This window comes from Chiroxiphia lanceolata, chromosome 2 (assembly GCF_009829145.1).
Source record: "Chiroxiphia lanceolata isolate bChiLan1 chromosome 2, bChiLan1.pri, whole genome shotgun sequence".
In the NCBI taxonomy this organism is placed as follows: domain Eukaryota; kingdom Metazoa; phylum Chordata; class Aves; order Passeriformes; family Pipridae; genus Chiroxiphia; species Chiroxiphia lanceolata.
This window is the reverse complement of record NC_045638.1, coordinates 91,629,369-91,650,932: the sequence shown is the minus strand read 5'-3', so window position 1 is coordinate 91,650,932 and position 21,564 is coordinate 91,629,369. Positions and strand designations below refer to the sequence as shown.

Here is a 21,564-nt window from a genome sequence, read left to right as displayed (position 1 = left end):
TCCCACACCGAGGCACCTAAGAGGAAAGGAGCTGAAGCCGATGTGAAAAAGACCAGGAGCAATTTTTATCTTAGATGACAAACGTAGAAAAGTCAGAAGGTGGCTCCAATCCAACGCAGCACCTGCCGTAAGTGTGGTACAATCATCTGGTATCAGCGGAGAGACACGAGTGTCGGCCGCAGGGCGGCAGAGATAAGGCAACGGACAGAAGGTTGAGGGTCTCAAGGAGGCTTACTCGGATCCCCTCCTTCCAGGTCTCTGACCCTGTGCTTTCTCCTTCCCCCTCCTCGCATTGAAAAAAGTCATACTTCAACACAGCAAACTTGGCAGGTGATGCTTTGCTTCCGGAGTGTTAAATCGACTCCTACAAATGCACAGGTGGTACAATCTGAAAAAGAGAGGTGCTATATTTGTTTTGGTTGATTTTATGTTTGCCTTTTGCCTTGGGCTGTAACACTGCTGCCCCACTTCACCTCCTAGTCCAAGCACAGGATTCTGTCAACCTAGCACAACCTTACCTTTTGGCTGTTATTCTGCTCTTTTTAGCTTTTCTTTTCGTGGCACAATTAATCTGCGAATGTAAGGCAACACCAACAGTAAGGTGAAGAACAACACGTGGCCAAAGAAATAAATAGACCTGTACACCTGTAAAGAGAAGGGGAGGGTTGAGGATCAGCAAGGAGCTTTGAGCCAAGAACATATTAGAGGGGATGGAGGGAAAAGGGTTACCACATGGGTCCTCTGTTCGTGGCTACTAAATACCTTCATCCATTTGTCCCAGGTGAAAAGGCAAAATGGCACCAGAGAGTAACCCATAAACATCCAGTGATTAGTCTGCTGCAGCACGTAGAAGATGGGCCGCAAGAGAGTGATGGAGGCCAAAGTGCTTAGGAGAGGACTGTCCCGAACAAGGTTTATGAACTAATTTAAAGAAAAAACCAGAATTCTCATCAGTTCGATGTCCTGTGGCTGTATATGTGGGCTCTGGGGCGGAAGTTCTCTATCCAGCTGTGTAAAATGAATTTTTAGTAAGTAAAGAAGTAGCTAAATACCTCACCTGGCCAAAGTTTTAATTAAGGAAATAAATTTTAATAAGCAATACTGTTCTGTCAGTACTGGGAGATTAGCAGAGGCATTCAGTTCATGTACTTGTGCTCCAATCTTTTCCAGCTGCCAAGTACTTCAGCTGCCCTCTGCTCATATGCCAAGTTCTCCACTTTTCTTCCCGTCAGCTTCTGCAATATATTTACGGTTTGCCCACGCAGAAGCCAGCAACCTACTGAACTCTTTAAGAACAAAACCCTATCATGTTTGAAAATCAATTCCAAAGCAAGCAGCTATTTTTCATATTTAATCCAAGTAAAGCCTTCACAGTTTCCAGACTCAGGGGGAAGGACTGGTGCAGGCCACCCCATTCTGGTAAATCGTACAAAGCATACCTGTCTTTCAACGATGACTATCAGCAACTCCATTTGAAAGCATACCAGGTAGCCAGAGTGCAGCCCATGCCAAATGGCCAAGAAGAACAGGGCCAGTGCCTGTGACAGCAGTTTGTTACCCAGGAACTTCAGACGCTTGAAGATGTAGCTAGATCAGAAAAGAAACAAAGTGCTTCCAGGTTATTGTCTGTCCCTCCCTGTTTGTGTCAGAGAGGCAGGGCCCAGGGGACCATATGCCTTTGCACACCACGTGGTGACAGAAAACAGCAAGACCAGAGCAAAACGTACATCAGAACAGTCCTTAAGAAATCCCAGCTATAAGGGGGAGAAGGGGTTCATTATGTACAATTTAGTTGTATCCCAGCAAATGCTGAACCCAGTTGAGTTTGGCACAGGAGCATCAAGAGCCATGATGCAGGAACCAGCTGTGAGAGCAGTTCTGAGGCTGGCTGAGCAGGCAGGCAGCTCAAGGGCTTGCTGCAGTTCTGTTCTAGTCTCTGCTGCCATCAACTGCTTGCCTTTATTAGTAAACTCCCCCTCCAGGTGCATTAAAAGATCTCTCTAACCCAGTAACCCCATAACCTGTTTCTAATGGCACAGCAGCAAAACATGAAAGAAAGTGCAAGAAACTGGCAGATTCTTCCTCTAATGCTCCTGCTCAGCCGAGGATCTTGGTTCTGTCAACATATAATGTCGCCAACACATTATAGAAGGAGAATTCTGTCCTGCTCACCGGGCTACCCAAGCATTGGTGTTGATGTTGAAAGAAGCAATGGTCCCTGTGAACAAAGGTGTTGTCTCATACAGCCAGACCTTCATGTTGGCACAGGCATTCCACAAAGGCTTTCCATTCTGGTCCTTCCCATTGTACCCCAGACCAACAAGGATGCAGACACCTTCCTATCAAAAAATACACGAGTAAGATAAGAGGAAAATATTGCCCTTTTTTTGTTGGAAAGGCAGAGCTGAGAAAGCTCTGACTCTCACTGTGTTGAGTGGAGAGCACCACTGCAGATGGAACAAATGGCTTAAAAACTGCCTGCTTTTTAGTTATCTAGTCTTGGCTAACTTGGAGCAAGCTGAATTGACTTGTACTGATCTCTAGATATTTGAATTTCTTCCATTTAGTGCTAAGTCTAAGAGCATACTAAGTAGCTGCAAGGGTGTGACCTTTATTCGTTCGTCTTTTGCCTCTGGAACAACATGTAGACTCACCGTAACAAGCCAGCAAGTTACGTATTTGTAGAGTATAATTTTGCCCCAGATCAATATGTAACCACAACGGAACCAGAAAGGCTTCTCCTGCAGAGACAAGAGCGAAACAGAATAAAAATAAAAACGAGAGTTGAGTGGCCATAATGGGACAAGGTAGACGAGATCTCATCACTGTCTTTTGTTTTTATCTGATGTATGTGTTGAGACTGCTGTACGGAGTAGGCTGCCAGGCTTATGCAAACTTATACATTGTTCTCCTTCCTTTGGTAATATGTGGCTGTACTGAAATAGCTAAAGTTTGGGAAGACTCTGGGATTAGCATAATCATTGTGAAATTTACACTCTTATTTAATCACATTGACACAGAAATGCTGATAATCTGCAAGTAGGAATTATTTGTTAGGAGTTTTCTAAGCACCTCAAAGATTCTGATGAGCCTTGCAAGTTACTCTAGTGAAGTTCTTTGCATGTAATTGTTATTAGGAGGGTAATTAAAATATCATAAAATACATAGGTTTCCAAAACTAGCAGTAGCATCTAAGATTAATTATCTATTTGTAAAAGTTTTGATTTGGTTCAGTTCCCCATAACACATTCCTGTTCTGCATCAAATAGAATCCACCAGATAGGCAGTAAAGCCAAATCAATTGTGGAAAGGCTTATCACTATTGAATGACTGAATTGCTGAATTGCTTTTAAATTGAGGGAAAGCTAAAAAAAAATTTAAAAATTAACAAATTCTACTCTTGTGCCCACACCCCACACAACCAAGTCAATACATACCATATAGTCATCTGAGATGAGGTATTCATCAAAGACGTACAGACTTGATAAGGTATAGGTTACTAGAAACACAAGACCCAAACTCAGGCGCTTGAGAGCAGGCACAAAACTGAGAAAGAAAAATACGAAGGTCAAAGAAATGCCTTGGAAAGAGACCATCAAATCCAGAATTTTAAAAACAGAGGTGGAGAAGAGGAGGTGGGGGGACAGCAATAGGGGGGTACCACATTCCACTGCAGCAGCTGCCTCCATTTGGAAGCTGGGATGCAAATATTACCAGTTTGGAACCGAGTCTGTACTAAAGATGTCAAATAACTGTTGACATTCATGCCCTGGAACAATGTTGGGACATTAAGTGGAGAGTTACAAGCAACTTTTGAAAGACTGCCTTGTCTTATAAATCACTTTTGGTCACAGTACTCCTGTGTCCAGGCAAGAAGGCAGTTTGCTGCAGGGAACATAGAGGATTCAGTGGAGGATTCAGCATTCTAGGATTGCAGGAAGGTGAAAAGCCAAGTCGCTTTATATTACCTATTGGGTCTCTGGCCTGGGACGTCAGTCATCTCACCCCTTGCCAATTTCTGATAGTCTGTCATGGAGAACTGAGGCCCAACCATGAAGGCACCATAGAAATAGGAGAATCCTGAGACCTCCAGGAAGGTAGGAACTCCCCGGACAGCAAATCGCCGCTGCTCAGGGGTCAGGAACTCCTGCACCAAAGGGAGTGGCATTAACATCATCCCGGGGAATTCATACTAGCTCTGGATGTTATGTTTTCAGCCTGCCTCCTTACTGGTCTCAGTTCTTGCTCTCCAGGTACACAGAACTTTAGACTTTGTATTTCTCATCCATTCCTCTCCCCAGCCCTCTCTATCCCCTCTCCCTCTAAACAGCAAGAAGATCCAATGGTTGAGATGAGTTGCACAGATCTCTATTCCCAAATAAGCTCAAAACATGGAAGGGACCTATTGACATGCATCCCTGTCAGCACAGTAGGCATAGCAAAAGGACTGTATCTGACTTATTCCGGTCCCTGACTGCAGTTGCATGTACTCTCAAGACCTTATCATACTACAATTCCTACTTCTTGATGCAAGAATTCATCGTCTTTAAATACTTGAAACTTCAGCTTGGGAAATTTCAGCTTGACGTTGTTTTCTTGCAGTCAGCAGTGATTCCATGGATGCTAAAGACCAGGTCAAGCCTCAAACACGAGGTGGGGGATCAAGACACTTGAAGTAGGATTAAGTGTATCAAGTGCAATGCCCTCTCCCACACACTGTGCTGCACAACTTCTGTCACTGTTTTATCTGCTCTAAAAAGAGGGCCCTAACAAATGGTAAAGGGCAACTGTTCACCAGGGTATGCTAAAACTAATCAAAGAAAAGGAAGATGGGAACTGAGACCCAGTACTGATGGTATGCAAGTTCAAAGTGCACTACCCACAAGACACAGAGCATCGGGGATTAGGAATCTAACGCAACACATTTGGGGGAAAGAGATGGTGGGGAATTTGGAAGGGAGCAGGGTAATATTCTGACATAACTGAAACAACTTTTGTCCATCTCTAATCACTACTGTCTCTGTTCCAAATTATTTCTTTCCACTCCAGAATTCAGTGCCCTCAGACACTCACAGAGGCTCCCCTCTCAGTTATGGCTTTTACCAAACAATGCAGCCTGCTAACTCACATTCTTTGAACTTCATTTTCTGACCTCTAGCTCACTGGAACAGCATGGAATGATGGAGAAATGGTCTTACTCACCAGATCTTTTCCTCCATCATAGTAATCGATGGCCAGACCTAGAGGTGAGAAACAGTTATTTGAATCCCTGGGATGGGCTGAATAAGCAAGTCCTCTCTTCCCTGAAGCACAGCTTGCAGAGTGCAAGAGATAGAAGAGGGGTGTCACTCACCAATTAACTTAAGTGTCAAGACACAATGTGGCATTGTCCACTTGATGTCATAATGTTCTGTGGCTGTGAAGTAATATCCAGCCATAAGGTATGTCTGAAAGAAACCATTGTTTGGGTTATTCAAACTAATTCCTCCAGCTGGTTTTGATCTGCCTCCACTTTTCCACCCACAGTTGCTACTGGGAAGTGCAAAACTGAACAGAGGGCTCCCTTCTACAAACCGATGGAGTAAGAAAGGGAGTTTTACCATCTGAAAGAAGAACGTGGTGAAGACGGCAGTGATTGTGCGACCCATTAGTCTCAGTATGAGGAACTGGATTAGGACACATATCAGGGAATGAAAAAACTGCATCCCTGTGGGACAGGAAAAGAGAGAGAGATAAGAAGTAGAAATTACATTTACAGGTTCTCCTAAACTGCAGCTCGCCCTGGGCCAGGCAGCTCTCTTTTCCCAAACTCATCTTACCAAAATTGAAGTAAGCAATTGAGAGTCCTGTGAACACATTGTAGAGATGAATGAGGTAGGTCTCCTTCTGGAAGAGGAAATAGCGCTGGAACAAGGCAAAAGGATATCCTGAGTAGAGAAGAAAGGAAAAAAAAAAAAACCCAAAGGAAGAGTTAATAAGTTTAGACAAGTATTGGTAATGATCCAAACTACAGCTTTCTTGAACATGTTACTAGGAACATGTACTTTACATGGATACATTATCAACAAAGATCATGGTGTTAATTCTCGATACAGTATTTCCATCTTGGGAGACAGATGCCAGATAAATTACTCTGTATAGAAGAAAATACTTTAACAGGAACACGATCATATCAAAATTGACATTGAAGTGCAAGAAATTACAGGATTACAGTTTCTGGCCTCATTCAATACAGATGAATAATGCTTAAATACATGAATCAGACTTTAGTCTCTAATTCATTTCCAAATTCTGCAACAAAAACATTGAACATAGCAAGAAGCTATATTAAAAAAAAGGGGGGGGAGGGAGGAACTTTATGGTTAATACCATTACAACGTGCTGAAAAATTCAATCCTGCTCCCACCTCAATGACTTCTTTCAGCTTTAATTTTGGAATTCCTCAAGTGACTTCCAGTAAGATAGATACTCTTGCTTTTCTAACTCTGCAACTTCAGATTTGCATCTGATTTGTGAACTGTTGAGTACACATCTGTAACTAAAATCCACTGGTACTATGCATGTAGTATTTTTGGAAAGAAAAAATCAGTCAGAAGCATATCATATGGAGCAGCTAAAATAAGTGGAAGGAGTTTTTTCCTTGCGTTTTCTGTGTATTAACTCCTAGCCTAAATTAAGAATGCCTCCAGATTATTCATGTGTGGCTCAAGTGAGAAGCAAACATTTGTAAAACACTCTGGTAGTACAGTGAGAAGTGTCACACAGAACACCATGAGTCAACTAAATTCTGTTGTCTAGGTGAGTTCACATAGCATGCAATAAACACTGCCACTCATTAGACAATAAATATGTTATGTTTTAATACACAGTGACACAGGAAGAGTTGCCCATCTCATGGGTACATGAAGCCCATTCACGCAATTAGTGTTTCTAAAGGCACATGCACAAGGAGCTGAATTGGGATACCAGAAGCCACCTTAATTCTAGCATTTTATTGCTTTATTTTGCAAGATTGTGTTCTTTTGTCCTGCTTAAAAATAAACAAAAGAAAAAGGAAATTCATCACGTACCACAATACTGGCATCCATGCTACTTATTATCCTAGCTGAAATCTGTAGCAGTGGATAGATCTCTTATACTTCCACTAATGGAGTACTAGGAGTAGGAGATAGTCATGTTTTATATGGAGCAGTAATAAAAGGTGACGACATGCACATTCTGCCGAGAAGTGTATGATGGATGGAAGGTTTCCAATAAGCGAGGCCAAATCTAGTCACTGCTGTGAGAGGAAATGAGAAACTCTGTCATGCTATGTAAAATATATGTCTGGCAGTCTGGCAGTGGAGCCATTTTAAGGTCCTCTCCGTACCCAAAAATCCCTTGGGAGGGAGCCCCAGGGTTTGGGACTTTTGGGCTCCCTTCTAGGTCCCAGACAGCAGCATGCTCTACTGAGTCCAGATGTGTACCTGCTGCTTCTTGAAACCGAACTGCTGCTCCCCATTTCCTCAGCCTCTTGCCACCCCTCTTTCGGTCTTCCCTGCCTCCTTGTTGCTGTTCCTTCCTCCTTTTGTGTCCCACACCGGTTTCCACACCACAGGCTGCTTTCTCAGGCTGAGCAGCCGGCCAGCCCCACATACCACGGCCCTTCACTCGCAGAGCCTGGCAACCTCCCTCCTGCACACCCAGCCTGCTCTTCCCTTCCACAACAGCGGCTCCAAGCTCCCCTACAAAATGTCTTACCCAAACCATCCTCTCCCTGCCTGGTCCCCCATGATTTTTACACAGCGTTCTTTTCATTCGCTAACATGGCCTTCTGTCCCATTTCCCCCATTGCTGCCCTGAACACCAGCTGATGGGGAAAGAGGGCATTGGCAAAGGGAGTTCATCACACGGGCTCTCTAGGGATACAGGAGTAACTAAAAGAATTAGAGCAATTCACATAATCAAAAAAAAAAAAAAGTTGTGTTTTCTACCAGCCTTTTACTCAGGAACATGCAGACGGGGATTCTTTGTTCATGTGCCAATTTTCCTGCTGAAGTTTAATAAACACAGAAACAACTGGCTTTGAGAAATGGAAAGTGGTAAAAAAAGGTAAAGTGTTACTATCAGATTAGATCAAAAGTTTACTGTGGAAAATGTTTCCCCTTTTTGAACAAGGGGAGAAAAATCAGATTACAATTACAGGCAAAGCACAATTTCTTGCTGTTCGTTGACATGGATGGTCTTAAAACTACATTTTCAAGGCTGTCCCACTCTCTCAAAAATCAGTAATATCTTGAAAAAAAGTCCATTTTCATGAGAATTTTTTTCTCTAGATATCTCTGTAGACAGAATTAAAGTATGACTGAGTACTACAATGTACCGCAAATTTCTAAAATTTCTAAAAGAAATTTTATCTCTTTTCTCCCATGCCCATCTAGAGTTCCTACTCTGAGAGAGCTGTCTCACTTGTCAGGCATACTCCTTTTTAGCTCGACACAGCAGATCACATCACGGTTTGGCTAATGATGCTCTGAAGGGAAAAGAACCCTGGCAAACAGAGAGCTACTAATATGTACAGCATATATGTTTTTAGAAAGCCACAAACAAATCCTGGTCTTGCACTACATGGGTACTGTTCCAGTTCAAAAGTCACAACATCAGCCTAAATTCTTCTGATATCCAGAGTAACTTATTAGTACTCTGGACTGCAATTTACGTACAGGTCTGCTGCATGAGATAATTTTCTCAGTTTTACAACTGGGCCAGTTCCACACTGCAGATATAAACTTTAACCCCCAAATGGCAGTGGATACTGAATGTCAATGGTCATTCTGCTGTGGCCTCTGCCCTTCTGAACACTCATAAACTCTCTATTAAATAACAAGCAACTTCTACTGATAACAACGGCAGTACTCCTGCCCCACTACCGTGTTCCTGAAGCACAGCAGTTTTTGGAGTTATTTTGGAGTTGGCTGTCACCTTTGGATATGTCAGCAGCAGGACGCTGTGCTGCTTTGCTTCTGCCATTCAGTGCAACAGGACAAGAGTCCCTGGTCCTTGCTGCCAAGAGATCCTGCACAGCAGCTCCCACTCTGCCAATCTCCTCTTTCACAACTCCCTCAGGCAGAGTAGGCTGTAACACTCCTGGAGAAAACAGAAGGGAACCCCTGATCCCAAGTAATTCTTCTTCTCTACCCACCATGGAGTTGAAAAACAGTCTGCACACAGAGTTGGATGTTGCTTCTAGAAAGAAATAAGCAATTGATATAGAAGTGGCAAATTAGACATGAATGCTGCTAATGATAAATCCCTCCTTTTTTTTTTTTTTTTCTTAAACTTCACAGCAACAAGAGGATGATCTCTGGTTAAGAGAACTCCTGTGATGAAAAGAAAGGACAAAGTCAGCTTTTTGGCCACAGCCATTTGGGAGAGTAATGGGTCACTGCACATCGCCCAAGTTGTCCAGAGATACAAGAATCTAACTAAGCAAAAGAAGTAAATGATCGAGAAGGTGGATTAGGCAGGATGAAAGTTCTAATACCAAGCAAAAATAGTGCCATCTTCTTGAACGGGTGATTAAGATGCCTGTCTTTTTCCAGATATAAAGCTGCAAATAAGAATACCAGAAACATTCTTTTCATCACTGCTCCTTTTATTTCCCCTTTTATATGCATTAGCTCTGTTTCATCTTCAAGAGAGTAAATATGACTATTTTTCCCCTTCTCCTTTGCTGATCAGTTAACTCCTCCTTAGTTAACATCTAGCAGGTCAATTGCCTTCATTTTCTTGTAAAAATGCTAAAACTAAAAGGAAGGGGACAACAGGAAAAGAAAGTGGTAAAATACCAGCCTTACCTAATATTTTGACTTCAAAGGTATTCCCTTCTTCTGTCTCTAATACTGCAATACTTGTTTAACACTGGGTGCATAAACATGAGTATTTTAATTCAGCTCAGGACTGCACTTTCAAAGTCCACTTACGATTCTTTAGTTTGCTTTAGTCTCAAAGCATGTGAACAAGGCTCTCTTCAGATGAAACTAAACTGAAAACACACTCCAGTGGATGCTTATTCCGTATGACCAGACTGAAACAAATTGAAAGTAAATGCTCAAAACCCACAGACAAGTCTGCTTATAGATCTGCTCGTCCTGTACCACTTCGCTAATGTAGACATGGGCAGTGTGTAACATTACACTCCTTCCTCTATTTTTTTATTATTTAATGGACAAGAAGTATTTGAAGTTAGAAGTTTAAACAACGCAGCACATGAGTGCTCTGTGACAGGGCTGGTTTTAGACCCCGTGACAGGGGAGTGCTGCCTCTTACAGCTTCTCCCATCTCTTACCCATCAAAACCAGTTGTTTGCCTTCCCTGCAGTAAGGTTCTTGCTTGTCTGACCAGCTGGGGACTCGGTTTGGGATAAGTCAACAGCTTTGGGTGACCACAGTGAGAATTTCATGGAGCTTAAAAATCTTCAGGATGCAGAGAGTAGGAAGAAACAGAGGACGTAAAAATAATGATGAAAGGTAGAAGAGTAGCAGACGACTGGCAAGCAAAGCAATAGGTTTCTGGCACCTATTGAGTAGGAATGTGTTAATTTCTGCAGGTTCCTGATATGTGTATGGATGAGGGAACACTTCCCCAATGCTTTTCCTGGCAGGTCTGGGCAAATCAGCAGGGTCAGTTCTGGCTCAGGGGTGTAAACAGCATGTTGGCCCCCCTCCACACTGTGCAGCAGGACATGCCAGGTAGCTTGCAAGCCACTGCGTAATACTATGATCAGATAAATAGCTGTAATTCTTTGGGATCATACAGCCATGCAAGAAATGAGATCAACATAAAGTCTTAAATACACATGCCACAGGGCCCCCTGCATCCTGGCTTATGCTTTGAGTGGTGACAGCAGGAAAGAAATCTGTCCCCTCTCATGTGAGGACAGGAGGAGCAGCACAGAAGCCCTGTTCTCTCCTTCACACCATTAAAGGGCTCCTTTTTCCTCCAAGGGGCTAGGACAGTATTGGTTCAGACCTCTTATTCCAGCAACTGGAAAGTGACTCTGTAGGGACAGAGCTGAGACCACTGGTATCTTCGATGCTGACAAAAAGACAGAGTTTCTCCTGTGGGAACAGTGGGTCCTGGACCTACTGAAGAATGCAAGGTAGAGTACATCTCTCAAAGACACCTTCATATCATCGACAGACATTAGTGTACTGACACATCACACTTGTTTTATTGGCAGGGTCCAGAACTATGCTTCAGGTCTTACTGCTGTTGATAAAGCAGCCAAATTGCAGACTAATTTCTTCAAAGGCTGTTTACACAAATTTTTACATATAGGAAGTCTGCAGTAAGTTTTTAATCTTGTACAATCTGAGTAAAGGCCTCTAGTCTAGTTGTATTCTTTGCTTCAAAATTGCAGCATATATAAATGTGTCTGATCTAAATACAAAGCTGTGACTAAAATCCCCATAATTCGCTCAGCAATGTGCCATTACTTGTTCACTAAAACATTGTGGTGCCCTTTAGGACTACTCCAATTTTAGTTCTTGGAAGCTCTTCCTTCCTCCTTTCTCATTCTCTTGTTCTCCCCTTTATTTAATTTTTTTCAGTTGTGACAGAATGTTAACAGTTTATACAACCTCTTTTAGTTATTTCATATTATGACTAAGTAAACACACTTATTCTGAATCAAGAGAGTCCATTTAGACTTTTTTTCAACAATAATTCAGCTTTCTCCAGAAATTAATGTAAGAAGTTGCAAAGTCCCTTGTGATTCTTCCTCTTTCTCAGAAAACTATTTTTACCAGTTTTGGTGATCTTCTGAACAGTGAAACCCTAGAAACTGTTGTCACAGTGTAGATGGGAAACTGCATCACAGAGCAAGAAAAAGAAACAACTTTTTAGTCCATCTTTGGAACAGAGATCTTTGAACAGCTTTGGAACCAAGCTTTGTCCTCACGGTCTTGTTCTGAAATAACTCAGCAGTATTAGCTGCAGCCAAAAAAATAGTTTTCTTCCTGAATCTATACAAAAACCTGAAACAGAGGAAGTGAAGGAAAAGCCATACTTTTTCTGTCCTAATGACACTTCCAGCTTTCAGAAATGCCTTTCATTTACACCCCATGCCATCCTATGAAGTGGTCATCAGTGCTAGCTGCATTACCAACTAGCTTAAGGCTTTCCGTCACATTAAATGGATTGTAAACTAAGCTGCAATTAAATGAACATTTCTTTGTGCTGGGCTAAGGAACTCTTCTTACTCTCCTCTCATGTTGTTCTGGAGTACTGTTTGGCCTGTCCAAACAGTAATGGTATAATGTTTTACCTCCCATCCATTAAGCAGGAAAGCTGAAGTCAATCCCCTCTGCCCGAGTGGTTCAACCTACACGACCTGCAAGAGTGCCAAACTACAGGCAAGGCTGTTTTGCATGCCCTGAAGCCTTCTGTCTGAAGTTATGCCTGCCATTGCATGTAATTAAGTGATACTGAGCTAGGGAGAAAGGACAGGGAAAGGCAGGTCTAGCCTCCTGGTTTAGTAAATACATTTTAGTATGCAGGGGAGAGATGTGAGTGGTTTCCTAGTCCAGACTTTAATACAAATTACAAAAATCCACTGGGACCATGCAAAATAGATAGCGGCCTACCTCAGGAACAGCACTGTGCTGTCTCAGTGGCTTAGCATCAACACTGTACGTGGAACATCTGTAACAGCACACACAGATCTCATGCTTCCTCAATCTACCGACTGCAGCGGGCAGCTCTTCTTATCTTTTTAGGAGAATAACTATCTGCTGTTCATTTCAAAGAAGTGGTTTTGCTCACCCATAAGACACCGAGCAAGAAACAGCTTTCCAATGTAGTGTACTAACTTATTATTAGTAAGAAGCAAGAAGGAACTCAGAGAGTAAGATCCAGGTGGGAATATTCTGCAGAGGCATCTCTCTACTGTAGCTATCTGCCTCCACACAAGCTTTCTAGGACCTTTTCTGCATAAGCACCTGTTAGACTAGTCCCTTGGTTAATTCAGTTGACTAACCTCGTAGTGAACTATCTGCTTTTTCTGGTTTAGGTTTCTGCCAAGCAAGTAAATTCAATCAGATCGCAATTAAACTATCAGAGACAGACGCGGGAGAAAGGAAAGCAGGACTTTCCCTGTTCATTTGTGGGGAGCTGCTAGACCAACTCATGCTGAGTTGTGCGCATGTCTTGTATATGTTATCTATTAATTTTTTTTCTTCTAGAAGAAGTTTGGTTTAACTAACTTCTATGTGGAGTTCAAAATGATAATCAGTTCAGCCTCCTATACCTACCCCTGATGTGAGGAATGTTTTGGTTCAGCTTGATCTCGCACATCATAAACTAAATCATGCAGAAATAAGTCTGGTGCAGACCACAGTTACAAAGTGACATCGTTTTTCTTGCTTGCATCTTTTCTTAAAAATTATACTCCTAGTTAGCCAAAGCAACTTTATTTTGACAGATCACACAGGAGCAGCTGCATCACTTCAAACATATTTTCAGGTTCAGCGGAAAGCTTGTATTTCCTTTCTGCTAGATGACTACACCCCCAAATGCTTTCACAACTTGAAGTTTCACTGAGCATCTGCAGATAGCGTGTATACATACACTTGAATTAATGTTTTGGGAGTCATAACCTCCCCCTCAATGGCTAGCTCACATCATAATGCTAGCCCTGTCTTACCCATTTCACACGGGACTTAAGTATCTCATGTTTACATAAGCGCAGGCAGTGTGTGTTTTGCAACATGCTTCGCGTCGCAGGTGGAGCGCAGGACATCATCCCAGTTCTCCCTGCCACTGCGCTGGCAGGTTCTGCTCACCCTACCTGGCAGTGCCCGTGATGACACGCCACTCCCTCAGTGCCATCACTGCTGCAGACACCAGCGATATCTCTGGGCCGCGACCGCCCTGCACTCGGACAGGGCAACACCTGGGAGAGGTTGCGGGGATTCCCGAGCGGACACACGCTCGCGGGGTGCGGGATGTACACGGAGCCCCGGGGCACTCTCACAGAGCCAGCGAGACAATCGCTAACAAAGTTCCTGTGCCCGGGATAAGGGCCCCAAGAGGGGTCTTCCGCTGGCACCCCGCGCTCCTCCCTGCCCCACTCCTACAGGCGGTCTGACAGAACCGCGCCCCGACTTCCCGCGGAGAAACCGGGCGGAGTCCCCTCTCCGCCGGGACGGCGGGGGGCTCGTCCCGGGCGGCTGCTGCGGGGCACGTCCCCCGTTCCCCGGGCGAGGCGGGCGGTGCCGGTAGCGGCGGGGGTTCGCCCGCCGGCTCGCCGCGCACACGTGGCCTGGTGCGGCGACGCGAGCACAGGTGCGGCTCCGCGCCGGCGGGGCGATGCCCGGCCCCGGCCGCCGCGCAGCGTGGCACAGTGGTTGAGCGGCGGGGTCGCCCGTGCCCACGGCGGGCGCGGAGCCCCGCCCGGGGCGTCAGCCCCGTTTCCCCCCCGCCCTGTCTTACCCATGAGGATGGACAGGATGAGGCGCAGCGCCTGCTCCGACGAGCCCAGCGCCTCGGCCAGGCGCGCCAGGCTCCAGCCGGCCGCCGCCACCGCCATGTTCACCGCCGGCCGCCCCGCCGGCCGCTCGCGCCCCGAACCCGGCAGCTGCACCAGCCAGCGCGGCCCCCGCACCGCGCACCGCCCCCAGCCCGCCCATTGGCTGCGCTGCGCCCGGCCCCGCCCCGCCGTGCCGGCGATTGGACCGCCGGTGGCAGCGGGGCCGGGCCCCAGCGCACTAAGGCAAAGGTTACCCGCGGGTGGGCGGGGCCGCGGCCCGGCTCCGCCGGCCAGTGATTGGTGGAAGTACGGCAGGGGGCGGGGCGCAAGAGCGGCGGGCGGGGCGGGGCGGGCGAGCGGGGCGGGGCCCGGCTCCCCATTGGCTGCGGCGGGACAGGAGAGCGGCGGGGCGGGGTCGGGGTTATTCGCGGACACGAGGCACGAGCGGAGGGCGGGAGATCGCGTAGGGAGGGCGGGAGAGCGGGGTGGTGGCCTAGGCCTGGGTCTGCGTTCTGGCTTTGGCCTTGACCTCAGCCATGGCCTCGGCCGCAGCCCCAGCCCTGTTCTTAGCCTCAGCCTCGGCCTTAGCTTCGGCGTGAGGCACTGCTTGAGCTTCCCCAACGCTGCCAGGTCCACCACCCCATTTGTCCCCGGAGGACAGACCCCTGGTGCTTGGCTCTTGTGGCCCAGAGGGATCCGTTTCCCATACCAGCGTTATGGCAACACCTGTTCCTTGCACTGTCCCTGTAGCCACAGGGTGGCTGAGTGTGTCACAGTGCCAGGCACAGTTTCAGTGGTTCCCAGTGACAGGGCGAGGAGCAATGGCCACAAACCAAAACACAGGAAGTTTCACCTCAACATGAGGAAGAACTTCTTTACACTGAGGGTGGCAGAGCACTGGAACAGGCTGCCCAGGGTGGTTGTGGAGTCTCCCTCTTTGGAGACATTCAAAACCCACCTGGACACATTCCTGTCTCACCTGTTCCAGATGACCTTGCCTTGGCATGGGTGATTGGACTGGATGATCTCCAGAGGTCCCTTCCAATCCTAACAATTCTGTGACTCTTGTCACTGGGCAGCTCTGCCCACACAGCCTCCTCATAACTGATCTACTGGATGACCTTCTCCTAGGTTAGGTTAGATATTAGAAAAAGGTTCTTCACCCAGAGGGTGGTTGGGCACTGGAACAGGCTCCCCAGGGAAGTGGTCACAGCACCAAGTCTGAGTTCAAGAAGTGCTTGGATGATACTCTCAGGCACATGGTGTCACTTGAGGATGATCCTGTGCAGGGCCAGGAGTTCAATTCGATGATCCTTGTAGGTACCTTCCAACCCAGCATATTCTGTGATTCTATGTGGCGTGTCCCTTCGTGTAGTCGTACGTGAGTGCACGCCAAGTTCTCCTCCGCTACAGCTTTGGGTGTAGCAGATGTGATCCTCTTTCCCTTGTTTGTGTTACCATTTTCCTGCTGGGTCATTCAGGTGAGCAGTAGCACCAAAATTTAGCTGGAGGGGCAAACTCAGGCTCACACAAAGATTCACATGAAAAGGGACCTCTGGAGGTCTCTGATCCAAGCCCCAGCTCACAAGCTGGACTCCAAACCTGGATCAGATTGCTCAGAGTGTTGCCTGGGCAATTTCTGTACATTTTTATGGGTGAAGAGCTCTGAGCCTCCCCGGCCTCCCGAGTCAGTGCTAAATCACCCTCTTTATCCTGCTCTATCCTCTTTATCATCACCATTTAGACAGCAGCCCCAATGAGATCCCATTTCTTGTCAAATCTGACTGGAAGAGGGACTGTCTGGCAACATGCCCATCTGGACCTCACTTATATAGAAGACCAGGCTAAAGACCTTGCCTCCTCTTGCCCTTCTCTTTTCCAGGCTAAACAAATCCAGAATACTCAGTATCAAAGCTCTAGTCACCTATCCAGTGGTCCTCCACTGGGCTCTTTCTAGTTGGTTCACACCTCTCTTGTGCTGGAGAGTCTGTAGTGAACACAGCAAAGCAAATACAACTATATCTGTGCCACACAGAGGGAACTAATTGCTTCTCTCCACCTGTTGACTCTGCTGCCATCCATGTCACCCAGTGTGTTGCTAGGGTGTATCATGGGCTGGTGTGCCAGCACCTCCAGGATCTTTTCTGCTGAGCTGCTCCTTAGCCTATTGTCTCCCAATCTGTGCTGGCACATAAGATTACTCTGCTTCAGGTGCAGATCTGGCCATGAGGTTATGGTGTGGCTGTGGGGTGGGCTCACCTGCTGGGAACAGGCCCTCGTGGGCACAGTTTTCACTTTAAATGATGTGGATTTTCTCCTATCCTCCATTTCTTAGTGGGAAAGGCACAGATCAAGAGAAGGAAGAGGATAAAGTCTTGAAAGAGCAGTTAAACTGCACATTGGGCTGTGCAGCAGATGTAGTGAGTGTAGAGAGTAGAACAGACAAGGGATGAAAAGAATGAAGGAGTGATCTGACAGAAACCTCAAAAAGTTCAGAAAACAAATGCATTCAAAATAATATGGGACCTGAAGTGAAGCTAAGGGAGAACTGAGCCAGAATAATTTCAGAGGTCCACAGTGAAACTGTGAAAAGCAATAACTTCAAGCTGCTGCAAAGGAAAGTTCAGTTGGACCAAAGGGTGGTTCACCATGGGAACAGGTGCTTAGAGAGGCTGGGACATCTTCAGCCTTGGAGATGTTCAGAAGATGACTTTTTCTCACAGAAAATGAGAAAAATGGAAATGAAGAGTAATCAGTACAGTAAGGAAGTGAATGAAGAAGGTGAGATCACGGCCTTGATCTCCAGAGGTCCCCTGAAGACAGTGTAAGGTGCAGAGTGGCAGGCCAAGATGTTCAGTGGGGGTTTAAAAACCCTTCTGACTCCATCAAGTTAGACTTTACAAATTGGTTACTGTGTTTGTCCACCTTAACTGGTTACTGTTTGCCAGTTGACTTTCCAAGGAATATCTATCTCTCATTTCCACATTCAATTGTGTGGTTATGGTGTTTAGGCCAGTTTCCTGAGTGAGTCCTATGTGAGCATGATGACTGTCTATTCCTCCCCCTGTCATGTTTTACAAGGAATGATCCTCTCAAATTTCAACATTTGTAGAAGTGTAATGAAAGTGGAGAGCCAGATTACAGAAAGGCCTCTTAGCATCACCACTGAAGGAATCCACTCCATAACCAAGCTTCATCCCTTGTTTGGTATAATTAAATTATCCCACAGATTTAACACTCTGAGGAGATAACCTCTTAAATTCTCTATCTTGCTCAGTTGTGCTGTTGTCTGACAGGTGACTATAGTTGTTATCATTATATTAAAAGTCCACGAATGAGTTAAAGAGTGATGAGAATATTCATGTAAAAAAGATCCACTGAGGACACGTTAACAGTAACATACAGATATAACTTCTGGCTCAGTAAGTCGCTACATTTTAGATAGCCAAAAATGGGAGAATATACCAGGGAAATGTCTCCATACACTTGCCTTCTCCCCTAAACCTCCACATCAGGCTTCTCCTCCCTTCATCCTTCCCATTCCCTTCTTGTCCTCTTTTCATAAAAGCTTAGATCATGCCTGGAGGATTACTTAGATTCTGTGGGCAATGACCTTGCTTTGAAGGTCAGACTGCTGTAACCTGGCACCAACTATGCCACTGTTGCTGCAGCCACTGGTACTCTGCTGGGCTTGGCACGAGAGCTTACAGCCCTGGGCTTAGCTTTCTGCATGTTCTGCTGGTACACGTCCTGCCCAAGAAGACCTCTGTCTCCTGCAGACGCAGACTCCTGCTTTTCAAAAGGCAAGGTGCTCTGTCTGGTTTTGGAGGACACATTTGTAGCAGGAAAAATGGATTTGGACCACAGTCTCTCTCAAGTGGTGTCCTCCCGTAGACCCGAGGTTACAGAAAAAAGGGAGAGTTAGAGGCTGTATGCTGGGCTAGCCAAATTCTGGTCTAGGACCTTTGTGTTCTGGAATAGCTGAGGCAACAACCCCCTGACACACTTCTTTTGTGCAAAGAGGAACTTACTAGAAATGTCCGCTATTTGTGAAATGAATTTTTTAAATACTGTAGTATTTTAATACACTTGAGGTTAGCTACGTGTATGGTGAGACAGAGTGCATATGAACTTTCATTCTGTAATTTACTGTTGTCAGAGATGGGTTTCAGAAGCAGCATCTGCCCCTGAGATTCCCTAACAATTTCCATTGCAAGATTATGTTTTCAGTTGCTTGAAATGTTGCTATATTTGACCTGTTTAGATTAAATGCTAGATAGCCAATTCGGGTCAGAGCACAGTAGCTGGTTTTGAGACTTGAATCATGATGAGTGTACTGCTATCTTTCAGTAGTATTATTATTTTAATAATCATAGTGGTGTCATGCTTGAGAGGAGGGGGTGTAGCCAAAAATATTTATTTACTGTCCTGAAGATACACCGTGGTTTCATAACATTACATAGGTATTAATATGAAACTTGAGGTTCACATGAGCTCGGTGAGGCAATATGGGAATGGAGCTGCTGCAGCTTCTGTAAATTCATTTCCATTGACTGTGTTCCAGCACTTCATGCAGCTTTCCCACACACCACAGCTGCATGAGACCCCAGATGGTTCCTCAAGAACTCTTGCAGTACGTTCTTTCCAGGACCATTTCTTGTATGCTGAGGAACTGAAACAGGAATCTTGTGCTCTGCCTCACTAGTGCCTCTTCTCCCAGGCAGGCACAGGTGCCTACCCTGATTGAAATGGCCATGGGAAAGGAGCGAGTTACCTGGGACAAGGTGACTATCTGGGGAGTGGGTTTAGGGTTGAACGCTGATGGGGAGGATGAAGATACTACAAGAGCAAGAGTCAGAATAAAAATAGATAGGACAGAAGTCTGCTGCTGGCAATCATTGTGTCAAGAGAGAAGCACAGGGAGGATGGGGAGAGAAATAACCACTTGGAAGAGATGGAGTATAGAGGGAGAAGGGTGACTGCTTGGAATAACGGCAGGAGAAGACATGAAAATAAGTTTTCATTAGATGGATGAATAGGAGGCCTTGGAGCCAGCAGGGAAAAAATTCAGGAGTGGGTGAATGCAAACCAGAGAGACAGAGAAACTAGGACTCTGTGGTGTTGGAGGTGGAGAGAGAATAGTATGCTTGAAATCATGTCACCTTTTCACTCTGGAGATTATTGCACAAATTAATCTTAGAAGGAAAAAGTCTCTAAGGTCATAGAGTCCAACCATCAGCCCAACATGGCCAGGTCCACCACTAAACCATGTCACTAAGTGCCACATCTACATGTTTTCTGAACACTTCCAGGGATGGTGATTCCACCACTTCTCTGGGCAGCCTCTTCCAATGCTTGAACACCCTTTCAGAGAAGAATTTTTTCCTAATGGCCGATCTAAACCTTGGCAGCTTGAGGCCAGGGTCTCAAGGTCTCCTCTTGTCCTATGCAATGTCAGAGCCTGATTCTCAGGCACCACCGGCTCCGCACCCAAAATCCCCCTCCACGAAACGGGGGAGCTGCAGTTCGTGGCCCCTGTTCCTAGTGGGAGGGCTCGGACGCGCCGTGCCGGGCACGGGGCGTGTCACCCAGGGGAGTCACCCCCCCGATATCCACTGTGGGGCCGGGCGCGGCAGCTCCCGGGCCGTGTTTCCCCGGGGCCGGCCGGTCTCTGCTGCCGCCCCTCGGTGCCGCCGGGACCGGCGAGCTGTGTCTGCACTGATGGCTTCAGTCCGGCGGGTTCTCCTGCCGCAGGAATGTCACCTTTCCTCTCATAGCAGCGGCTTCACCACGACGTTTTACAGCGTTGTGGTTTAAGGGCTGAGGGAGCTGGGGTTGTCCAGCCTGGAGAAGAGAAAGGGGCGAGGAGACCTTATAGCACCTTCCAGTACCTAAAGGGGGCTGGAATACCTGAAGAGAGCTGGAGAAGGACTTTTTACAAGGGCAAGTAGTGATAGGACAAGAGGCAGTGACCTTAACCTGAAGAAAGGTAGGTTTAGACTGGATATTAGGAAGAAATTCTTTACAGTGAGGGCATTGAGACACTGGCACAGGTCACCCAGAGAAGCCGTGGATGCCCCATGCCTGGAAGTGTTCAAGGCCAGGTTGGAGCAACCTGATCTAGTGGAAGATGTTCCCGCCCATTGCTGGGGACTGAAACTAGGTGATCTTTAAAGTCTCTTCCAACCCAAACCATTCCATGATTAGTGAAAGTAAGCCAAAGTATTTAGGAATATTTTACTCTAATAGATGCAACTGCTCATCTTCAGCAGTTCAGCTGAACAGTTTCAGCTCTGGAACGCCACGTGTGCCATGAAGATGGATATCCCTTGGAAGGTCGCAGCAGAACCCACACCAGTCATCCCACGGTGAGACATCTCAGCTGTGAGTTAGAATAGGGAAAAGTAGGCATGACTATAAGGCTTCTGTTTGTAGGAAATGTAGTGCATTGCTTGTACAGGCATTGCTTGTGCTTAACAGTCACAGCTGCTTGAAGCTACAGCCAGGGGCATAGGGGAAGGGAGCCAGGAGGCAGCAAGCATCTCAGTGTGGTATAGTGCACAGAGCAGAGGCTCCCAGCTCCCAGGTTTTACTGGGACCTTTGCATTCAGACTTGGTGATGGAGGGAGTAAAAGAGGTGAACAGATTGGTGAAAATGCCCCCGGTACAGTAAGCAGAGATGGAAATCTATGGGTTATACTGAGAGGTTCTGAACACACCCGCACTGGCAGGTTTTCCTGGGGTTTACACAAGGCTCCAAATTTAGTGATTGGTAACAAAACTGCCCTGGATCACAAGAGGGAAGTGGGAAGGGTAGTGAGCAAGAAACCCACTGAATCCTCTTATTGGCAGAACAGGAAACAGGCAAATTACTGCCAGGGTCTTGGTAGTTGGAGCATATTTTACTTGTTACTTACATATCCTTGACTCCCTCGTGAAGGATTTCACTTAGTTAATGTTGTTTTCTCTTTTGATATTCACTCCCTTTGTTTTAGGCACTGACTCAATGTTTCCAGATGGGAAAGTGTGGCTTTTCTTTAGAACTTGGGAAAAGC

At 46.0% G+C, this 21,564-nt stretch overlaps 1 protein-coding gene across 1 annotated transcript; it reads right to left on the bottom strand.

The window, feature by feature from the left end:
- Positions 1 to 43: 43 nt before the first annotated feature.
- LPCAT3 (lysophosphatidylcholine acyltransferase 3) lies at positions 44 to 14,613 on the bottom strand. Its single transcript, XM_032679889.1, has 13 exons — positions 14,473 to 14,613; positions 5,820 to 5,927; positions 5,601 to 5,707; positions 5,354 to 5,447; positions 5,203 to 5,240; positions 3,969 to 4,147; positions 3,438 to 3,546; positions 2,655 to 2,741; positions 2,173 to 2,339; positions 1,440 to 1,587; positions 763 to 921; positions 519 to 645; positions 44 to 388 (listed from the first exon to the last, which is right to left on the bottom strand). Exons 1-12 carry the CDS (start codon positions 14,567 to 14,569, stop codon positions 529 to 531), a joined length of 1,410 nt encoding a protein of 469 aa, XP_032535780.1. The 5' UTR covers positions 14,570 to 14,613; the 3' UTR covers positions 44 to 388; positions 519 to 528.
- Between the last annotated feature and the right edge of the window lie 6,951 nt (positions 14,614 to 21,564).